This window comes from Gekko japonicus, unplaced genomic scaffold, assembly GCF_001447785.1.
Source record: "Gekko japonicus isolate JY-2015 unplaced genomic scaffold, Gekko_japonicus_V1.1 scaffold684, whole genome shotgun sequence".
NCBI lineage: Eukaryota > Metazoa > Chordata > Lepidosauria > Squamata > Gekkonidae > Gekko > Gekko japonicus.
This window is the reverse complement of record NW_015160855.1, coordinates 158,365-178,499: the sequence shown is the minus strand read 5'-3', so window position 1 is coordinate 178,499 and position 20,135 is coordinate 158,365. Positions and strand designations below refer to the sequence as shown.

At 48.5% G+C, this 20,135-nt stretch overlaps 1 protein-coding gene across 1 annotated transcript in view; it reads right to left on the bottom strand.

Annotated features, from left to right (window-relative positions):
* LOC107119072 (uncharacterized protein K02A2.6-like) overlaps positions 1-16,268 on the bottom strand; it is a gene marked incomplete at its 5' end in the record, with an annotated part of 33,739 nt that extends 17,471 nt beyond the window's left edge. Inside the window, 2 exons of the mRNA XM_015421500.1 lie at positions 15,417-15,462; positions 15,565-16,268. Of these exons, the coding sequence (XP_015276986.1) occupies positions 15,417-15,462; positions 15,565-16,268 (750 nt within the window). The remainder of the gene's footprint in view (positions 1-15,416; positions 15,463-15,564) is intronic.
* Between the last annotated feature and the right edge of the window lie 3,867 nt (positions 16,269-20,135).

Sequence of the window (20,135 nt, the reverse complement as noted above, 5' to 3'; positions counted from 1 at the left end):
CATGATGATGTCACTTCTGCATGACATCATCACACTGGGGACATTGTGGTAGGTGTTGAGGTGGGGCTTCCCTTGTTAGCCAGCCGGCTGGTGGCAGATTGGAGCCTGCCAAATCGGGGGGTCTCCTACTCTCAGCTGAGGGCTGGCAACCCTATTGTGCCAGCACCAACCAGTTTTTTTGTTGGATACTTTTCTACTCCACAATCCTTTGGAATTTGGCTTGGGGTAGAAATAAATTCCAGAGTACAATTTATGTAAGGTCCCCCTCCCCGAGCATAGATGCAGTGTTAAGACAAAACTATTGCTTTTGCACATGGGATGCCAAAACCCTAGCTACTGACAGATCATTGACGCCTGTGTGGAGTCACTATTCGGTATCCTATGCCCACTCAGCAGAGAGGAAATGTGCAAAAAATACCCAACTCTAAAAATACCCAGAGCCCATAACAACCCTGCTACAACCTACCAATCATCAATGGCAGACATAGATAAAACCAGCCAATTAATGCTAGCTGATGGCAGAATGCCTCCCTCATAGGGAAGCCAGCCTCCAGGTGGGGCCTGGGGATCTCCTGGAATAACAGCTCATCTCCAGACTACAGAGATAACTTCCCCTGGAGAAAATTGATCCTTTGGAGGGTGGACTGAGAGCCATTTAAATCCTCTGGTTCTGCTCCCTGCTGCTTCTAAGTGGCAGAGAGTAGCTCCATTTAACCTTCTGGTTCTCCTCCCCCCTTGAAGTGGCAGGGAACAGATCAAGAGGTTTTAAATGACTGGGTGCCATTTAACTCTCTAGTTCTGCTCCCCCCTCAAAGTGGCAGGGAGCAGATCAGGATGTTTTAAATGACTGGGAGCCATTTAACTCTGGTTTTGGTCCCTGCTGCTTTGTTGGAGGGGGAGGGGAGCAAAATCAGATGGTTAAATATGGGGGTGAGGTGCCTCCCAGGGGGCAGGCTTCTCCCCCCCAGGCGCAGCTCTATTAGGTTCCCTCCTGCAGCCCCTTTAAATGGGGCCACAGAAGACAGTCTGAAGCTGAGCTGGTGGGGAGACCTCTCCCCACGGTCCCAGCTAGAGTGCGCTAATGTGCTCCCATGTGCAGCCCCTTTAAATAGGACTACACAATGGAGCCCAAAGCTCAGCCTGCAGGGAGACCTCTCCCCTCAGTCCCAGTTGGATTGCACTCCCTAATGTAGCCTCTTTTTAAATGGGACTGCACAAGGGAACTCGAAGCTGGGCCGGTGGGGAGGCTTCTCCCTGCAAGCTCAGTTCTATTGGGCTCCCTTGTGCAGCCCCGTTTAAAGGGGCTGCACAAGAGACCCCCAAAACTGGGCTGGTGGGGAGCATTTCTCCCTGCCTCTCGGTTTAAATGGCTCAGAGCCATTTAAACCTGCTTTCTACTCCAAGTGAAAAGCTATGGAGGTCAGAAAGTAGTGGTGGTTTAAATGGCTTTGGAGCTTTCTGCCTCTCAGCTATTAGTTTAAACAAGAAGGGAGACCCGCAATACTCGCGGGAGGGGGCACTGCACGGCGAGGTTGGGGCTCAACCGGGCAGCCCCGTAGTAGCGGCGGGGGGGAGACACTGCTCGGCGAGGTCAGGGCTGAACTGGGGAGGCCGGTGGCGGCGGCGGCTGTCGGGGACGCGCGTCCTCCTCCTCCCCCCTCCCTGTTGAACGACAGACAACGACGTGGTGCATAGCACGCTTTATTGGCACACAACAAGACATGCGGATAAACGGCCGGCAGGCCAACTATATACACACCTGGGGACCGCCCCTGGTCACCATTGGTGGGTTCAAATCTCCCGCCACGGATCCCATTGGTTCCCCAGTGGAGGGACTAGGATCCTAGTCCCCATTGTTGTTTCAGCCTGAAGCTTGGGCATATGCGCTGACCTCCGGTGGCGGTCAGCGGACACTACAGATTGTGTGCTCGCCGCCTCAGGCCCCCCCACCTTTCCCGCCTGCCGGCCGTATCAGGACGCTGAAGGGCCGGGGATGCTGCGGCCCGGGCAGGGGAGGCAACACAACAGAGGAGAGGAAGCCGGCGAAGAGGTGCGAGGCCCCGCAGAAAGGGAAGGTGGGCTGGGGGCAAGGGAAAGAATGTGCCACCCCTCCTGCTGGCCGCAAACTCCAACCCCCGTTCCAAGAGCATTCGGCGCGCATGCGCAGGGGACGCTCTTTTTTATTTTGGCAAATTTAAGGACCCTCAGGAATTTTTTTAAACTTTTAAGATTTTTGTGCACCCCTGGGGACTACCCCAAGAGTGCACAAACCTCCCCCTGCCCCCCACGTGCCCCCAAAGCGCGGATTTAGCGATCCGCACTCACGGGGCCACTTGACTATTAGATATATAGATGGCTCTGAGCTGTGGCTTTTTGCCCTGGTATCTGCTCCCCAAGGCTTTTCACTGGGAATAGAAAGCAGGGCCATGTAAACTCTGCTTTCTGCTTTCTGCTCTCCATGAAAAGCCACAGGGAGCTAAATGCAGGGTTTAAATGCTTGGGAGCCATTTATACCCTGCTTTCTGCTCCCTGGGGCTTTAAACCCTGCTGTGATGGACTGCATCTTTTAAGAGGCTTAGAAGTGCTGTACCAACAACTAAAGGACTGTGTTCATCCTTCACAGAGCCAGACAGCCTTAAGTAACAGGCTGCCCTAAGCAATCTGATTGGTTATCATCAGCTGAGAGAGAAAAAAGTCTCAAGAGAGCTGGATGCTGAGGAGATTCAGTCAGATTTGTTCCTTAACTGAGAAGAGACATGTACTGAGACTGTCTGAGTATAGCCCTGACAAGAAAGGGGTTTAATGCTGACAGAGTCAGATTTTTACCTTGACTGAACACAGTCTGAATTCAGCATTAGCTGAGAGCAGTTTGAACACAGACAGAAAACTAGGGGAGAGTCTGGCAAGGAAGTTTAGGTAGTAGAGAAGACTCCCAGTTAGGCCAAGGAAAGGGGATAGATCTTCTAGAGAGAGAAGAAGATTCCCTACCCAGTCAAACAGGGAGAGTTATCTCTGAGGAGTACATAATTCCCTGGTCTGGTTAGAAACTGCATGTAGAGACCTTAAAAGTCAGTGAACAACTCAAGAAGAGTACTGGTGTTCCAAGAGGAGGGGTTTGAGTACTGGGAAGAAAGTACAAGTCACCAGGGCACCAAAAGAGTCAGCGATTAGAGTTTTTGGGAAAACATTGGGACAAAAGTCTCTCAAAGATCTAGGTAATTGTGAATAATTCAAAAACCTCTCATCATCATCATCATCTGGGCGATGTACATAATATTAAAAACAATCACGAAGTAAAACAATCAAACATGTTAATTACATTGAAACAGATGGCGAATAGTATCTTAATTATTCCCCTATTACAGACTGCTGGCCGTTTCACGGGCGGGGGGGGGAGAGGTCAAAATGAGGATGGAAAACTGAGGAGGGTGCCAGCAGAGGTAAAAACTGTGACTGTCCTCAACCAAAAGCCTGGTGGAACATCTCTGCCTTGCAGGCCCTGTGGAACCGGAGGAGGTCCCACAGGGCCTTGATGGAATTTGGCAGAGTTCCACCAGGATGGGGCCAGGACTGAAGAGGCATAAGAACAAAATCTTAGGACTTCCTTAGGGATAAGAACAAAAATCTGTGCTTATACTAGTAATTTCAACCCCTGATTTTACCTGACCTTTCCCTTTGATGTTAAATAAAACCTTGAATTTTCAAAACCCATTTTCAAGGGTTTAAGTTAAAGGGCAATCCTATCCCTTCCTTCAGGTTCCTGGGCTGGGCAAATAGCCAAAATACATCTTCCTGACAGGGTGGAGCAACCAAAGTTTCTTCAGGGGAGAAGAGAACATATTACCTGGGTCAGTGAAGGGCCAGAAAAATTGAGCTCCCCATCCTTCAGCTGTTTAGTTTAAATGGCTGGGCATCATTTAATGCCTTCTCTCCTCTTAGCTGTTTGGTTTAAATGGCTGGGAGCCATTTAAACCAAACAGCTGAGCAATGGGGAGCTCCCAGGCACTCAGCTCCAGTTCGTGACCCACGAACCAGCTAGAATTCATGACAAACTTCAGTTCATCAGCCAGTTCGTGCCAATCCCTACTTAGAATACCAACTGAGCCTCTACCCTAATGAGCACTACCCTAATGCCACCCGTATCTCTGGTGGTGCAGAAGGTGCATCAGCATTGCACCAGTGTGCCTTGGCACTGGCATACTTCTACTTGTGCCAGCAATCTCAAAGTTGTGCTAGCATCAAGGATAGTTACCATACTCAGCCCTTCTGAGATGGAGCTTAAGACTGTGCTAGACTCTGCATCAAAGTTGCAAGTTACATTTCATTATAAACTAAGACTCCAGAAGGTAGAACTTATTTCAGATATATTGAACATGGCAAGTGATTAGACGACATTGTCTGATTGGGTCAAATATTGTTCTAGTGACTCTTAACTATTTATTGATTCAACCATCACCAAGTGTAATAGCTCAACACTCACCATTTTTTCTCAATACTCAATTTGGTTTTCTGTAAAAATCACTGTCTATTTAAAAGATCTGGAGAGAGTTCCTGTGCCTTTAATACAACAGGTATGACAGGTACCATGTCTGAAAAAGCTCCACCAGCTTCTCCTTTGTTGGGTAACTGCTGCATGAACCTAAGAGGCAACTACAAACACTCAGAAGGATTGCCAAGTTAGGAAATGTTTACTCTCCCCCAAAGCACACCCCCCCAAAGGCAATACTTTAGACTAAAGTAGAGCATTGTTTAAAAGGTCCAGATCACATGACTTCAGTGGCTGTGTGTGGCTGCTTTTAAAGAGCTTTGGTTGCACTCTGCTCAGGATGAACTGTTCATCTGAACTGTGAGCTATAAGTACAGTTCATAATTTGGCATGCAGTCACTCAGCCTGCTTGACAAAGTGTCACACCAGCTTGTGGCCTGGACAGATGATGGATGGCTTTCAGAACAAGCGTAGTGGATTTCAGATTTCCTACCTTCAGGGATACCTATCCACATAACCTTGGCTGTTGGGGGACATCTGGCAAAGAATTTGGATGAGATGGGGGAGTTTTGAGACTCACACTCAGTTCTGATGAAATGTAAGCTGGGGCTGCTGGGACCCGCCATCGCATGAACCGAGAATTGCCCTTTCTTAAAACACACTAAGATCATGGCATCCAGTCCCATCACTCCTTGGCAAATAGAAGAAGTTGTGGAAGCAGTGACTGAATTCACGGTTCTGGGATCCAAGATCACTGCAGATGGTGACTGCAGCCATGAAATTAAAAGACGCCTGCTCCTTGGGAGGAAAACTATGACAAACCTAGACAGCATAATAAAAAATAGAGACATCACCCTGCCAACAAAAGTCTGTACAGTCAAAGCGATTGTATTCCCAGTAGTAATGTATGGCTGCAAGAGCTGGACCATAAAGAAGGCAGAGCACCGAAGAATAGATGCTTTTGAATTATGGTGCTGGAAAAAGCTCTTGAGAGTCCCTTGGACTGCAAGGAAATCAAACCAGTCAATCTCAAAGGAAATCAAACCTGACTTTTCCCTGGAGGGGCAGATACTGAAGCTGAAGCTCAAATACCTTGGCCACCAAATGAGAAGGGAGCACTTATTGGAGAAGACCTGGATGCTGGGAATGATTGAAGGTTATTTATTTATTTAATTAATTTATAACCCACCCTTCCTGCCAGAGCAGGCTCAGGGTGGCTTACACAGTTTGATATATAAATGACAATTAAAATACACATAAAGCCATCTAAAAACAGTTCAATTATAAACAATTCAATGACATAAAGTGCTGGTGATGTTTAATTAATTGCATTAAAATGGTGTACTTTATGAGTGCATACAAGGTCTGACAAATGTTCTGCTCCATGATCTTCCTGGTATGAGCAGTGACCCAGGCTGTAGATGTCAAAGCCAAGGGCCAGGGCTCTATCATTAAGATTGTTGGTGGTAATAGTGGTGGCGGCTCCTTAGTTGAAAGCCTGGTGGAAGAGCTCTGTCTTGCAGGCCCTGCAGAACTGTAAAAGATCCCGCAGGGTCCTAATCTCTTCTGGGAGCTTGTTCCACTAGTATGGAGCCGCCACTGAAAAGGCCCTGGCCCTGGTAATAGCAAGCCTGGCATCCTTGGGACCCAGATCCTTGAGACCCCGACTATAGTGCTCTCTGGGGTATGTATGGGGAAAGGCGGTCCCTCAGGTGTGTTGGACTCTGGCCATATAGGACTTTAAAGGTAAGAACCAGCACCTTGAAACAAATTCGGTATGCTATTGGTAGCAAGTGCAATGTTTTCAGCACAGGCTGGATGTGCTCCCACCTGGGGAGGCCCATCAGAAACCTGGCCGCAGCATTCTGCACCAGCTGCAGCTTCCGAATTTGCGACAAAGGTAGTCCCATGTAGAGAGCATTACAGTAGTCTAGTCTTGAGGTGATCATCGCATGGATCACTGTTGCCAGGTCATTGCGGTTGAGGAAGGAAATCAGATGCCTAATCAGCTGAAGATGGTAGAAGGCCGACTTGGCAGTGGCTGCTACCTGGGCCTCCATTGTTAAGGAGGAATCCAAGAGCACTCCCAAACTCCTAAACTCCGGTGCTGGCACCAGAGGCGCCCCATCGAAGGTCAAGAGTGGGATCCCTACTCCTAAACCACCCCGGCTCAGGCACAGGACCTCCGTCTTCGTTGGATTTAGTTTCAGTCGGCTCAGTCTAAGTCAACCAGCCATGGCTTGTAATGCCCGGTCCAGATCTTCTGGTCTGGAGTCGGACCGGCCACCCAACATCAGATAGAGCTGGGTGTCATCAGCATACTGGTGACATCCCAGCCCATGCCTCCAGGCAATCTGGGCAGGGGGACGCATATAGATGTTAAATAGCATCAGGGAAAGCACCGCCCCTTGAGGCACTCCACAATCCACTGGGTGCCTCCTGGACTGCTGTCCCCCTAGTGCTACCCTTTGTCCCTGATCTTGGAGAAAGGAAGTGAGCCATTGCAAGGCAAGCCCCTGAAATCCTATGTCGGTGAGGCATTGGATCAGTAACTGATGGTCGACTGTGTTGAATGCTGCTGACAGGTCCAACAACAACAGTATTACCGATCCGCCCTGATCCAGGTGCCTCCAGAGGTCATCCATGAGGGTGACTAGTGCCATCTCTGTCTCGTGTCAAGGGCAAAAACTGGACTGTAAGGGATCTAAGATGGAAGCATCATCCAGAAAGCTCTGTAGCTGAGTCACCACCACCCTCCCTATTAATTTGCCCAAATAGGGCAAATTGGGAACCGGCTGATAGTTGGCCAATTCAGCCGGATCCGGAGATGGCAAAGGATGAGATGACTGGCGGTGGGTTGTAGCCCCCAGGACCGGGGAAAACTCTGCCCAAACCTGGGGGCTGGAAACCCTAATCTGATATGAGTGATCTAGTTAACATACAAATCCAACCCTAAAAGAGTCATACCTTATGAAGGGCACCAAAGAGATTGGTTTTATGGGGGTATAACTCTGCTTAGGGTTGCCCTGTGTGTTTTTAAGGCTCCAAAGGCCCCGGTCACATGGGAGGAATTGCCCCACAGAATGGACGGATTGAGGGCAAATTAAACCGGCTCAATCAGATGCCAACATCTGGCAAGCATCACGCCCAGCCCCCAACCCATCCCGGCTGAAGATGTGGAGTAAAAAAACCCCTGCAAAACACTACTACCTACTGGAAAATCCGCAGCACGGGTGGTCGTGTGATGGCTGACACACCCGTCTCCCGCAGCATGTGAGGCCCCCTGAACTGCACAGGCGCACACATGCGCAGCTGACTCACCTCGCTCTCCTGTCCGTGGCTTCCACCTCACATCTGATCACACTGGGGAGCATATGCGCGGCGGCTCAGGAGATCTGTCTGATCCCGCTGCCCCGCTTCTCTTTTGCTGCCGCTCTAAAAAGCCGCACTTCCGCCTCGGCTTTTCCTGCGGTGTGACTGGGGCCAAAGACTGCTTTTTATTTTTGCTGCAACCAACTAACCTTACTAGCCCTCTGGAATTAGTACTGAAGAAGTTATCTTACAGGAAGCCATCCAGGTGGTGGCTGGAGATCTCCCACTGATCTCCAGGTGACAGAGGTCAGCTCACCTGAAGAAAATGGCTGCTTTGGAAGGTGGACTCCATGGCCTTGTACCCCAGAAAGTCCCTCTCCACAAACCCTGCCTTCCTCAGGCTCCACCCCAAAGTTTCCAGGTGTCTCCCGTCCTGAAGCTGGCAACCCTATTATCTATCAATACCATGCTAGTATTTTCATTGAAGATAAGCTCAAAGGAACCCCAGACATGCTGAGAAATCAGTTAGAAAGCCTGTGATGTTGACTAAACTAACAAGTAGATCTCAGGGCATGTGCTAAGTGGCCATGCAACCTAGTTTTTAAATTTGTCAGAGAGCCCAACAAAAATCACAAGAGCAGCCAGGAAAAGATGTGGGCTTTATTGGGTTGACAATATTGGAAATATTGCTCTAAAAGCTTGCCAAACTGCCTCAGAGATCTCCCTTTTCCATTGCCTCGAGACCAAGTTCAAGACACGGTTCTGGACAATGATCTCCATAGGAGATAATTCTGCAGAAAGAAACTTCTCTTTTACGTCTCCCAGTTCCGCTTCAAACAAAGTACAAAGATGAGTAACTTTTGAGAAAACGGCATTTAATCGCTGCTTTTTCTCTCTGCATAAAAAAAAGATTAGCTGTTTCCCTAGCAGCAGAATGCCATCATCGTTGGCAGTAATATTTCCCCCTTAACCTCTCATGAGCAGAAACAGAGGTTTAAAGTGCAAGGCTGCTGTCAAAAGCCAGCCAGCTTCCCCTGATGCTGGGATGAACAAAAGGGCCAAGGTCCTTAGCAAAGCTACAGCCTTTTGATCTCTAAAAGCCACTCTGGCTGGGAAGCAGCTGTTCTTCTGTAGATCGAGTTGCTCACCCCCCTCCTCTGCTTTTCGTGGCTACTCGCCAGAGTTTCCTTTGTCCTTTCCAGTGCAAACTTTTGCTGCAGGTAAGGAAAGCTGCCAGTTGTTTTGAAAAAGCATTGCAGTGTTGATCGGAAACCTGTTTTTGGAATTGGCTCATCGAAGGCATCACATAGTTAAAATCAGGCCCGATTTAAGGTCCTTTGGTATCTACAAATGCCAGAAGAGACAGACTGCCTCAAGTAGCTACTGAATGGCTCAAGTGCTTCTGATACCACAAGTGAAAAGGGGCCTCTACCATGTGAGTGAATGGGGATCAGCAAACTGAACCCCCATACAACTTGGTAGCTCTTTTCTTCCCAAGGCTACTTCTACTTTAGTGCTTTATTGTGCAATAATGGCGAACTTCAAAAGGAACTGTTGAAATATATTTTCAGACAGAAAAGTAACTTGCTTCTTACAAGGCTGCTCTTGGCCCCTAAACTGGCTATCAAATGATGAGGACTGTGACTGATAGTGCAGTTCTGCTTAGGGTGTAATTGGTTAGGTGTGCACTGTTAGGCTGCAATCCTTAGAACACTTTCCTGTGAGTAAGCTCCATTGAATATAATGGGATGTACTTCACAGTAGACCCACTTAGCTGCATAAATCTTAGGGTTGGGTTCTATGCTACAGCCAGGCTGCTACTTCAAGCCTATTATAGGCTTTACCTTCCCATTCCACCTTGGGCTTCCTTTGGTTTGGGTGGGGTTGGTAGGATAGAAATATTTTATGCACGCTTAACTAAATAACCAAGACGGTATAATCACTGACCTCGAGCCAGACATCCTGGAATGTGAAGTTAAATGGGCCTTAGAAAACATTACTAATAACAAAGCTAGTGGAGGTGATGGTATTCCAGCTGAGCTATTCAAAGTCTTAAAAGATGATGCTGTTAAAGTGCTGCACTCAATTTGCCAGCAAATTTGGAAAACGCAACAGTGGCCACAGGATTGGAAAAGGTCAGTATACATTCCAATCCCAAAGAAGGGCAATGCCAAAGAATGTTCAAACTATCGCACAATTGCACTCATATCACACGCTAGCAAGGTCATGCTCAAGATCCTACAAGCTAGGCTTCAACAGTACGTGGACAGAGAACTGCCAGAAGTACAAGCTGGGTTTCGAAGAGGTAGAGGAACTAGAGATCAAATTGCCAACATTCGCTGGATTATGGAGAAAGCAAGAGAGTACCAGAAAAATATCTACTTCTGCTTCATTGACTATGCTAAAGATTTTGACTGTGTGGATCACAACAAACCATGGCAGGTCCTGAAAGAGATGGGAGTACCAGACCACTTCACATGTCTTTTGAGAAACCTTTATAAAGGCCAAGAAGCGACAGTTAGAACTGGATATGGAACAACCAGAGGTCATTTCGGGGGGGAACGCGGGGGAACGCAGTTCCCCTGGGTGAAGTGCAGGATTGACTGATTTGTTCTTCTTGCAGTCCAAGGGACTCTCAAGAGTCTTCTCCAGCACCATAGTTCAAAAGAATCTATTCTTCGGCGCTCGGCCTTCCTTATAGTCCAGCTCTCGCAGCCATACATGACTACTGGGAATACCATTGCTTTGACCATGCGGACTTTTGTTGGCAGGGTGATGTCTCTACTTTTTATCATGCTGTTTAGGTTCGCCATCGCTTTCCTCCCAAGGAGCAGGCGTCTTTTAATTTCATGGCTGCAGTCACAGTCTGCGGTGATCTGGGATCCCAGGAACGTGAAGTCTGTCACTACTTCCACGACTTCCCCTTCTATTTGCCAAGGAGTGATGGGGCCGGATGCCATGATCTTAGTTTTTTTGATGTTGAGCTTCAAGCCCACTTTTGCGCTCTCCTCTTTTACTCTGAGCAAGAGGCTCTTTAGATCCTTTTCACTTTCAGCCATTAGAGTGGTATCATCTGCATATCTGAGGTTGTTGATCTTTTCCCCAGCAATCTTAATTCCCGCTTGTGATTCATCCAGGCCAGCATTTCGCATGATGTACTCTGCATATATATTAAATAAGCAAGGTGACAGTATACATCCTTGTCGTACTCCTTTTCCTATGCTGAACCAATCAGTTGTTCCGTATCCGGTTCTAACTGTCGCTTCTTGGCCCTTATACAGGTTTCTCAAGAGACATGTGAGGTGGTCTGGTACTCCCATCTCTTTAAGGACCTGCCATAGTTTGTTGTGATCCACACAGTCAAAAGCTTTAGCATAGTCAATGAAGCAGAAGTAGATATTTTTCTGGTACTCTCTTGCTTTCTCCATAATCCAGCGAATGTTGGCAATTTGATCTCTAGTTCCTCTACCTCTTCGAAACCCAGCTTGTACTTCTGGTAGTTCTCTATCCACGTACTGTTGAAGCCTAGCTTGTAGGATCTTGAGCATGACCTTGCTAGCGTGTGATATGAGTGCAATTGTGCGATAGTTTGAACATTCCTTGGCATTGCCCTTCTTTGGGATTGGAATGTATACTGATCTTTTCCAATCCTGTGGCCACTGTTGCGTTTTCCAAATTTGCTGGCAAATGGAGTGCAGAACTTTAACAGCATCATCTTCTAAGACTTTGAATAGCTCAGCTGGAATACCATCACCTCCACTAGCTTTGTTGTTAGTAATGCTTTCTAAGGCCCATTTAACTTCACATTCCAGGATGTCTGGCTCAAGGTCAGTGATTATACCGTCGTGTTTGTCAAGGACATTGAGGTCTTTCTTGTATAGTTCTTCTGTGTATTCTTGCCATCTTTTCCTAATCTCTTCTGCTTCTGTTAGGTCCCTACCGTTTTTGTCCTTTATCATGGCCAGCTTTGCATGGAACGCTCCCTTGATTTCTCCAATTTTCTTGAAGAGATCTCTAGTCCTTCCCATTCTATTGTTTTCTTCTATTACTTTGCACTGTTCATTCAGGAAGGCCTCCTTATCTCTCCTTGCTGTTCTCTGGAAATCTGCGTTCAGTTGGGTAAATCTTTCCTTTTCGCCTTTGCCTTTCGCTTTCCTTCTTTCCTCTGCTATTTGTAAAGCCTCATCAGAAAGCCATTTTGCTTTCTTGCATTTCTTTTTCTTTGGTATGGTGGTGATTGCTGCCTCCTGTACGATGTCACGAACCTCTGTCCATAGTTCTTCAGGCACTCTATCTATCAAATCCAGACCCTTGAATCTATTCTTCACCTCTACTGTATATTCATCAGGGATGTGATCTAGGTCAAACCTGAATGGCCTCATGGTTTTCCCGATTTTCTTCAGTTTAAGTCTGAATTTTGCAATGAGTAGCTCATGATCTGAACCACAGTCAGCTCCAGGTCTTGTTTTTACTGACTGGATAGAGCTTCTCCATCTTTGACTGCAAATTATATAGTCAATCTGATTTCGGTGTTGCCCATCTGGTGATGTCCATGTGTAGAGTCGCCTCTTAGGTTGTTGGAAAAGGGTGTTCGCTATGACCAGTGTGTTCTCTTGACAAAACTCTGTTAACCTTTGCCCTGCTTCATTTTGCTTTCCAAGGCCAAACTTGTCTGTTATTCCAGTTACCTTTTCACTTCCTACTTTAGCATTCCAGTCCCCTATGATGATGAGGACATCATTTTTTGGTGTTAGTTCTAGGAGGTGTTGTAGGTCTTCATAGAACCGGTCTACTTCAGCCTCTTCTGCATCAGTGGTTGGGGCATACACTTGAATTACTGTGATGTTGAATGGTTTGCCTTGGAATCGGACAGAAATCATTCTGTCATTTTTGAGATTGTATCCCAGTACTGCCTTTTGCACTCTCTTGTTGACTATAAAGGCCACACCATTTTTTCTATGAGATTCCTGGCCACAGTAGTAGCTATAATGGTCTTCTGAGTTAAATTCACCCATTCCGGTCCACTTTAGTTCACTGATTCCTACGATATCGATGTTCAGTCTTGCCATCTCATTTTTGACCACGTCAGGCTTACCTTGATTCATAGATCTTACATTCCAGGTTCCTATGTAGTATTGTTCTTTGCAGCATTGGACTTTCCTTTCACCATCAGACACATCCACAACTGAGGGTCCTTTCGGCTTTGGCCCAGCCGCTTCACTCTTTCTGGGGTTACTTGTACTTGCCCTCTGCTCTTCCTCAGTAGTATATTGGACACCTTCCGACCTGAGGGGCTCATCTTCCGGCGTCATATCTTTTAGCCTTTTGATACTGTCCATGGGGTTTTCTTGGCAAAAATACTGGAGTGGGTTGCTATTTCCTTCTCCAGGGGATCACGCTTGGTCTGAGTTGTATGCTGTGGCCTGTCCATCTTGGGTGGCCCTCCACGGCATAGCCTCATCGAACCACGCAAGCCCCCTTGCCACGACAAGGCGGTGATCCATGAGGGGGTCTACACAGAATGCCATATGATAATTAATTAATTAATTAAAAATGATCTGGAACTAGGGGTGAGCAGTGTAGTGGCCAAGTTTGCAGATGACACAAATATATTCAGGATGGTGAAAACCAAGGCTGAATGTGAAGCGCTCCAAGAGAACTTCCACAAACCAGGTGAGTGGTCAACAATATGGCAAATGAAGTTCAGTGTTGATAAGTGTAATGTGAAAAAAATCCCAGCTTCCAGTATCGGCTAATGAGGTCTGAACTTGCTGAGACTGAGAGGGAAAAAGTTCTTGGGGTCATAGTGGATAGCTCAATGAAAGTGTCAACCCAGTGTGCTGCAGCAGTGAAAAAGGCAAACTCTGTGTTAGGGATTATTAGGAAAGGGATTGAGAATAAAACTGCCAATATTGTGATGTCCCTGTATAGATCTATGGTGTGGCCTCATTTGGAATACTGTGTACAGTTTTGGTCACCATTTCTCCAAAAGGACATTGCAGAGCTGGAACAAGTACAGAGGAGGGCAACCAAGATGATTAGGGGGCTGGAGCCCCTTCCCAGTGAGGAAAGGCTGAAGAGTTTGGGACTTTTCAGTTTAGAAAAGAAACAACTAAGGGGGGAAATGATAGAGGTTTATAAAATTATGCATATGGTGAAGAGAGTTGAGAAAGAGAAATTTTTCTGCCTGTCCCAAAATACTAGAACTCAAGGGCATCCAATGAAACTGATGGACAGTAGGTTCCGGACAGATAAAAGGAAATACTGTTCTACACAGAGAGTGATTGAAATGTGGAATTAACTGCTAGACGATATAGTGATGGCACCAGGAATAAGCAGCTTTGAAAGGGGATTAGGTGGATTCATGGAGGATAAGTCTATCGATGGCTACTAGCCATGTCAACTAAGAGGAAACTCCACATTCAGAGGTACTAAGTCTCTAAATCCTTGAGCCTTGGCCTTTATGGCCTGTTGTTGGCCATCCAGAGGAACTAGTTGGCCACTATGTGAGGCAGGATGCTGGACTAGATGGACCACTGGTCTGATCCAGTAGGGCTCTTCTTATGTTCTTACATTTAGTCACACAGTGAAGTTCCCTGTGTTGTGGTGGAAGCTGCTGCCAAAGCAGTGTTTTTAAAAATCTGCATAGGCAATCAGATCTCCAACGGCCAATCAGAAAACTCCCCATCTGTTAGATCGCGCTAACAAAGGACTCTTAGAGTGATTCAGCAAGTGATTCAGCTTTATTGGAAGTAACGAACAAGCACTCAACTCAATAAGAAACCAGAACAGAAAACAGTGGGAGCTTATGCTCCTTTTAAACATAACCGGGCTAATGTAGCCACGCCTATTTACAAATAACAACCAATGAGATTGCTAGAATAAAGACCAATGGGAGTCTTTCCCTCCTAGGGAATGGTATCGTTCTGATTGGTCGCTGTTACGAAGCGACCAATAGGAAGTTCGCTCAGAGGAGCCCTGGTCTGGCTCGAAGCTTAACATGGGAGTCCTATGAGGTGATTCATGTAATCATTTCAATACATTACAATTCCTCCCCCCTAAGTTAAGCCATCATCCCAATTGTTTTATTATTTACAAACATGCAATCAACCTTTGTACATCAGTTATTCCAACAGTATTTACACTCATAGTCCTTCAGATAAGTCGGCATTTGCCGCGAACGCTGGGACCTGCGGAGCGGTGCAGGCTCCATGGGCAGACAAGGTTGTGGGTCAGAGTGGGGTTCACTACAGCCTGGATCAGGCACAGACTCGACTGGGATTTCAGCCCCGCACACAGGGTTCTGCCCTGACTCGGGGACAGTACCGGGCCTTTCGGTACTCACCGCCTGCTCTGGGGGTGTCCACTCGACATCAGGGGATTCAGCCGTCGGAGAGTCAGCGCTGTCCCTAGCCCAACGTCTCCTTAACTGATCTATGTGGCGCCGCCATATTCGACCGTCAGCTAACTGCACCACATACATTCGAGTACCCACAGAGTCGGATATAACCCCAGGAAGCCATAAGTGCCCGTTTGCATAATTTCGTGCGAAAACCTTGTCCCCTTTTTCAAACATGCGCACCTTCGGTTGCGCCGTGGTACGCTCGGATTGCTCTTCAGTGAGGTCTGGGTGCATTCGGTTCAAACGGGTCGTGAGTCTCCGCCCCATTAACAATTCGGCCGGACTACGGCCTGTAGCACTACAGGGGGTGGTGTGCTGCAGCAAAAGAAAGGAGCCCAGCCTCTGGCTCCAGTCCCCTTCGTCCATTTTACCCAGGGCCTCTTTGGCCGTCCTGACCATCCGTTCGGCTTGGCCATTAGATGCCGGATGGAAAGGGGCCGAAGTCATTTGGCGTATGCCATTACTCGTGAGGAAGAGCCTAAATTCCTCAGACACAAATTGAGGCCCGTTGTCACTGACGATGACGTCAGGCAACCCGTGGGTGGCAAAAAGTCGGCGGAGCGCATGGATCACAGCAAGTGATGTGGTCGATTTCATATGCACGACCTCCAGCCATTTGGACATAGCGTCCACCACAATTAGGAACATTTGCCCTTGGAGAGGGCCAGCAAAATCTATATGCAATCTGGCCCAGGGTTTACCAGATGACTCCCAGCCTTGGGGTGTAGCTTGTGGGGGATCGGGTCTGACTTGCTGGCATTTGGGACACCCTCGTACCCATTCTTCGATCTCTTTGTCCAGCCCCGGCCACCAGACATACCCTCTGGCCAACGCTTTGGTGTGTACCATACCGGGGTGACCCTCGTGCAGCGACTCTAACACTCTCGTCCTGAGTTTGTCAGGAACCACCACCCTGTTCCCCCATAATACACAGCCCTTAGAAATGGATAGTTCATTTTGACGGCTTTTGTAAGGGCCGAACTCCGGTTCAACGCTTCCAACCGGCCACCCCCTCCAAACCCAGTTTAATACTCGGGACAGCACGCTATCCTTGGCCGTGTGTGCTGCAATGTCCCTGGATGATACCGGGGGTCGAGGAAGCTCCTCAATTGCCAAGACCTCACAGGCGGGGGCAGGGTCTGCGCCAATGTCCGGCACCGGGCACCGGCTGAGGGCATCCGCATGCCCAATCGCTTTCCCAGGCCGGTGCTCTAAGTCAAAATCATAAGCCTGCAAAAATATCGCCCATCTAAGCATGCGTGGGGACATGATGTTTGGCAATTGCTTATCGGGCGCAAAAATCCCCAGTAGCGGCTTGTGGTCAGTGACCAGCAAAAATCGTCTGCCAAAAATAAAATCATGGAACTTTTTGACAGCCGCTACCAACGCCAGACCCTCCTTGTCTATCTGGGCATAGTTCCGCTCTGCCGCAGATAGTGATCTAGAATAAAAAGCGATAGGCGCTTCGCTCCCATCAGGCATCAGATGGCTTAAAACTGCGCCTACTCCAAAAGGTGAAGCGTCAGCAGCTAACACCAGGAGCTTGTGTTCATCATAATGCGTGAGTACGGCATTAGATGTCAGCAGCTCCTTGACTCCCACAAAAGCCTTTTCCTCGGCCTGCCCCCACTTCCATTTTGCCTCCTTGTGCAAAAGCGCGTGCAAAGGGGCCGCCACTGATGCCTTATGCGGTAAAAACGCATGATAAAAATTCAGGAGTCCTAAAAAGGATTGGAGCTCCTTCTTACTCACCGGCCTGGGGGCGTTTTGGATTGCAGATACCTTCTCATCCGTGGGGTGGACTCCCTCTGCGTCAATGCGAAACCCCAGGAAGTCCACACTTTCCACCCCGAGCGTGCATTTTGAGCGCTTAACTCTGAGACCGGCATTTTGAAAACGCCTGAGGACCTCTTTAACCCGGTCCAGTAGTTCCTGTTCAGACCCGCCCGCAATCAGCACGTCGTCAAAATAGGGCACTGTGCCAGGTACCCCCCTTAGTAGACGTTCCATGAGGCCCTGAAAAATCCCAGGTGCTACGTTGACCCCGAATTGCAGCCTGTTCACTTTAAAAGCCCCTTGGTGGGTTACAATTGTTTGGGCCTCGGCAGCCTCCGGGGTGACAGGCAACTGCTGGTATGCCTGGGCCAGGTCAAATTTGGCGAAAATCTTGCCACCCCCCAGGGAAGCCAAAATGTGGCTTATTACCGGGACCGGGTACGAATGTTGCTGCAGCGCCTTGTTAATCGTACATTTGTAATCGGCGCATAGTCGTATGGACCCATCTGATTTGACAGGGGTTACGATCGGGGTCTCCCATTTGCTGTATGGTACTGGCTCTAAAACCCCTTGCTCAACTAGTTTGTCAATCTCTTTTTCCACCTTATGTTTGAGAGACACAGGTACTTTCCGATACTTCAACCTAATAGGTTTGACTGACGGATCTAAGTCAAACGCAACCGGGGGGCCCTTGTACCTCCCCAACCCTTCGGCAAATACATCAGGGAACAGGTCGTACAGCATGCCCCATTTATTTTCAGACATCCTGTTAATCCCAGAAATACCAATGCCCAATGGCTCAAACCAATCTAACCCTAGCAGGTTAACCCGGTCTCCCTCTGCAATCAGGAATGACAGTTTAACACATTTCCCCTTATACTCAACAGTAACAGAGTCCCGTCCGGCCAAGGGAATTCGGTTGCCCTGGAAGTCGGACACTCTGGTTCCCGCAGGCTGGAGCCGCCGCCGGCTTCGGTTCGGGAACAACTGGCGCCAGGACGCGGCAGAAATCACCGTCACGGACGATCCTGAGTCCACCTCCATTGTACAGGGTCGGCCGTCGAGGAGTGGAGTCACGGTGATCTTGCCCTGGCTGCTGGTGCGATTTACGGCCGATGCGCTCGACAAGGTCGCCGTCAACTGGCAGCTTGCTTCCGATGCTGAGGAACGGGTCTTGCCTTGGGTGCTGACTGGAGTGCCCCTCTGCGCTGACCGGTTGTTAGTTGAGGGATCCTTCTTTGCTGATCTGCAGACTCTGGCCAGATGACCACGCCGCCCACACGCTCTGCAGTCGACATCACGAGCCCAACAGGAGTCGCGCTGGTGTTTCCCGCCACAACCGGAGCAAGGCTTGACGTTGGTAGTCTTCGCTGGGGTCCGCTTGCCTCGAACCGCGTTGACGTCATCATCCGCGTCTTCGCCCTCGCTGTCTCGTTGAGCGTGTATACTGGGCTCTGCCACCCGCTGGCGGACCTCCTTCGTGGACTTCTCCGCTGCTTCCGCGGCCACGGCCTCTTCGTAGGCCACTGCCCAGGTCAGGGTGGTGCGGGCGAACAGCCTCTGTTGCAGCCTTTCATCTTTGAGACCGCAGACGAGACGGTCTCTGAGGGCTTCCTCCACGTTGTGGAAATTACATGGCCGTGCGGCTTTGCGAAGGGCCGCCACGAAATCTGCGATGGTCTCGCCTCCGGCCTGGTTCCGCTTGTAAAAAGCGTGCCGGCAGGCGATCTCCGACGGTTGTGGAGAATAGTGAGCCTTAAGCTTCTCCGTGATGTCAGCGTAGGTGACAGTCTTTATATCAGTTGGGGCCACCAACGACCTGGCTATGTCGAAGGTCCCCTTCCCGCAGGAACTCAGGAGGCACGCCCGTTTCTTGGCCTCGTCTGTAATGTCGTGTGTCTCCAGATGGAACTCGAACCTGGACAGGTAGGAGTCCCAGTCTTCTGAGGAGGGTTCGAAGCACTCGAACTTCTGGCTTCCAGCCATCGTGGGAGACTTGGGCACCGGAGCTGGTGGCGCCTCCGCCGGATCGGCTGCTGTGCTCTGCTCGCTTTCTTCCGAGTCCGAAGTGTGGATGTCCGCAGGGCTGCCTACCTGCTCTAACATCCCACCTTCGTCGCCAATTGTTAGATCGCGCTAACAAAGGACTCTTAGAGTGATTCAGCAAGTGATTCAGCTTTATTGGAAGTAACGAGCAAGCACTAACTCAGTAAGAAACCAGAACAGAAAACAGTGGGAGCTTATGCTCCTTTTAAACATAACCGGGCTAATGTAGCCACGCCTATTTACAAATAACAACCAATGAGATTGCTAGAATAAAGACCAATGGGAGTCTTTCCCTCCTAGGGAATGGTATCGTTCTGATTGGTCGCTGTTACGAAGCGACCAATAGGAAGTTCGCTCAGAGGAGCCCTGGTCTGGCTCGAAGCTTAACATGGGAGTCCTATGAGGTGATTCATGTAATCATTTCAATACATTACACCATCCACTTTCTAAAAACACTTGGTGGGCAGCATGAAAGTTGTTGGTGGGCATCATTGGTGCCCACTGGTCCCCCAACTCTCATCCAGAATATTTATTTAGAACTTTTCCATGCTGCCTCTCCAGAGTCCTGCTCAAGGTGGTTTACAATTAAAAGCCACAGTATAACCCCCCCAACAATCCATTTTAAAGGTAAGCCATTAAAAATGACAATCATTGGGAGATCTGCCTCTGGCATCTAGATTGTACACAACCATTGTGTCCATATGGATAGAAATCACAAGTAAGTTGTACACCGGCTGTGTGCCAGTATGTGGCCATGGTATGTGATGTGCACTACAAAGCAGTCTACATGCTCTGTCTCCTGTTCATTGATCTGTGTGCTTCAGGAGAAGTGCCAGTGCTCAGTTGCCCTGGGCTAGCTCACATATGTTCAAGATGTACTTGACTTTTCCTAACACTGACAGTGTGCACACCCTTCACATCTGTCAAATGAATAGGACTGTAGTATATATTTCCCCATTTTGTTAGCCTACGGCAGATGGAAATCATACTTTGTCCATTAAATAGGATGAGTCCACTGGTGATGAGGGCTGTGTGGAAAGTTTCCAGGGGTTAAATGCTTACACTGTTCTCTCCTCCATTTCATCCTCACAAAAGCCCTGTGGTGTAGGTTAG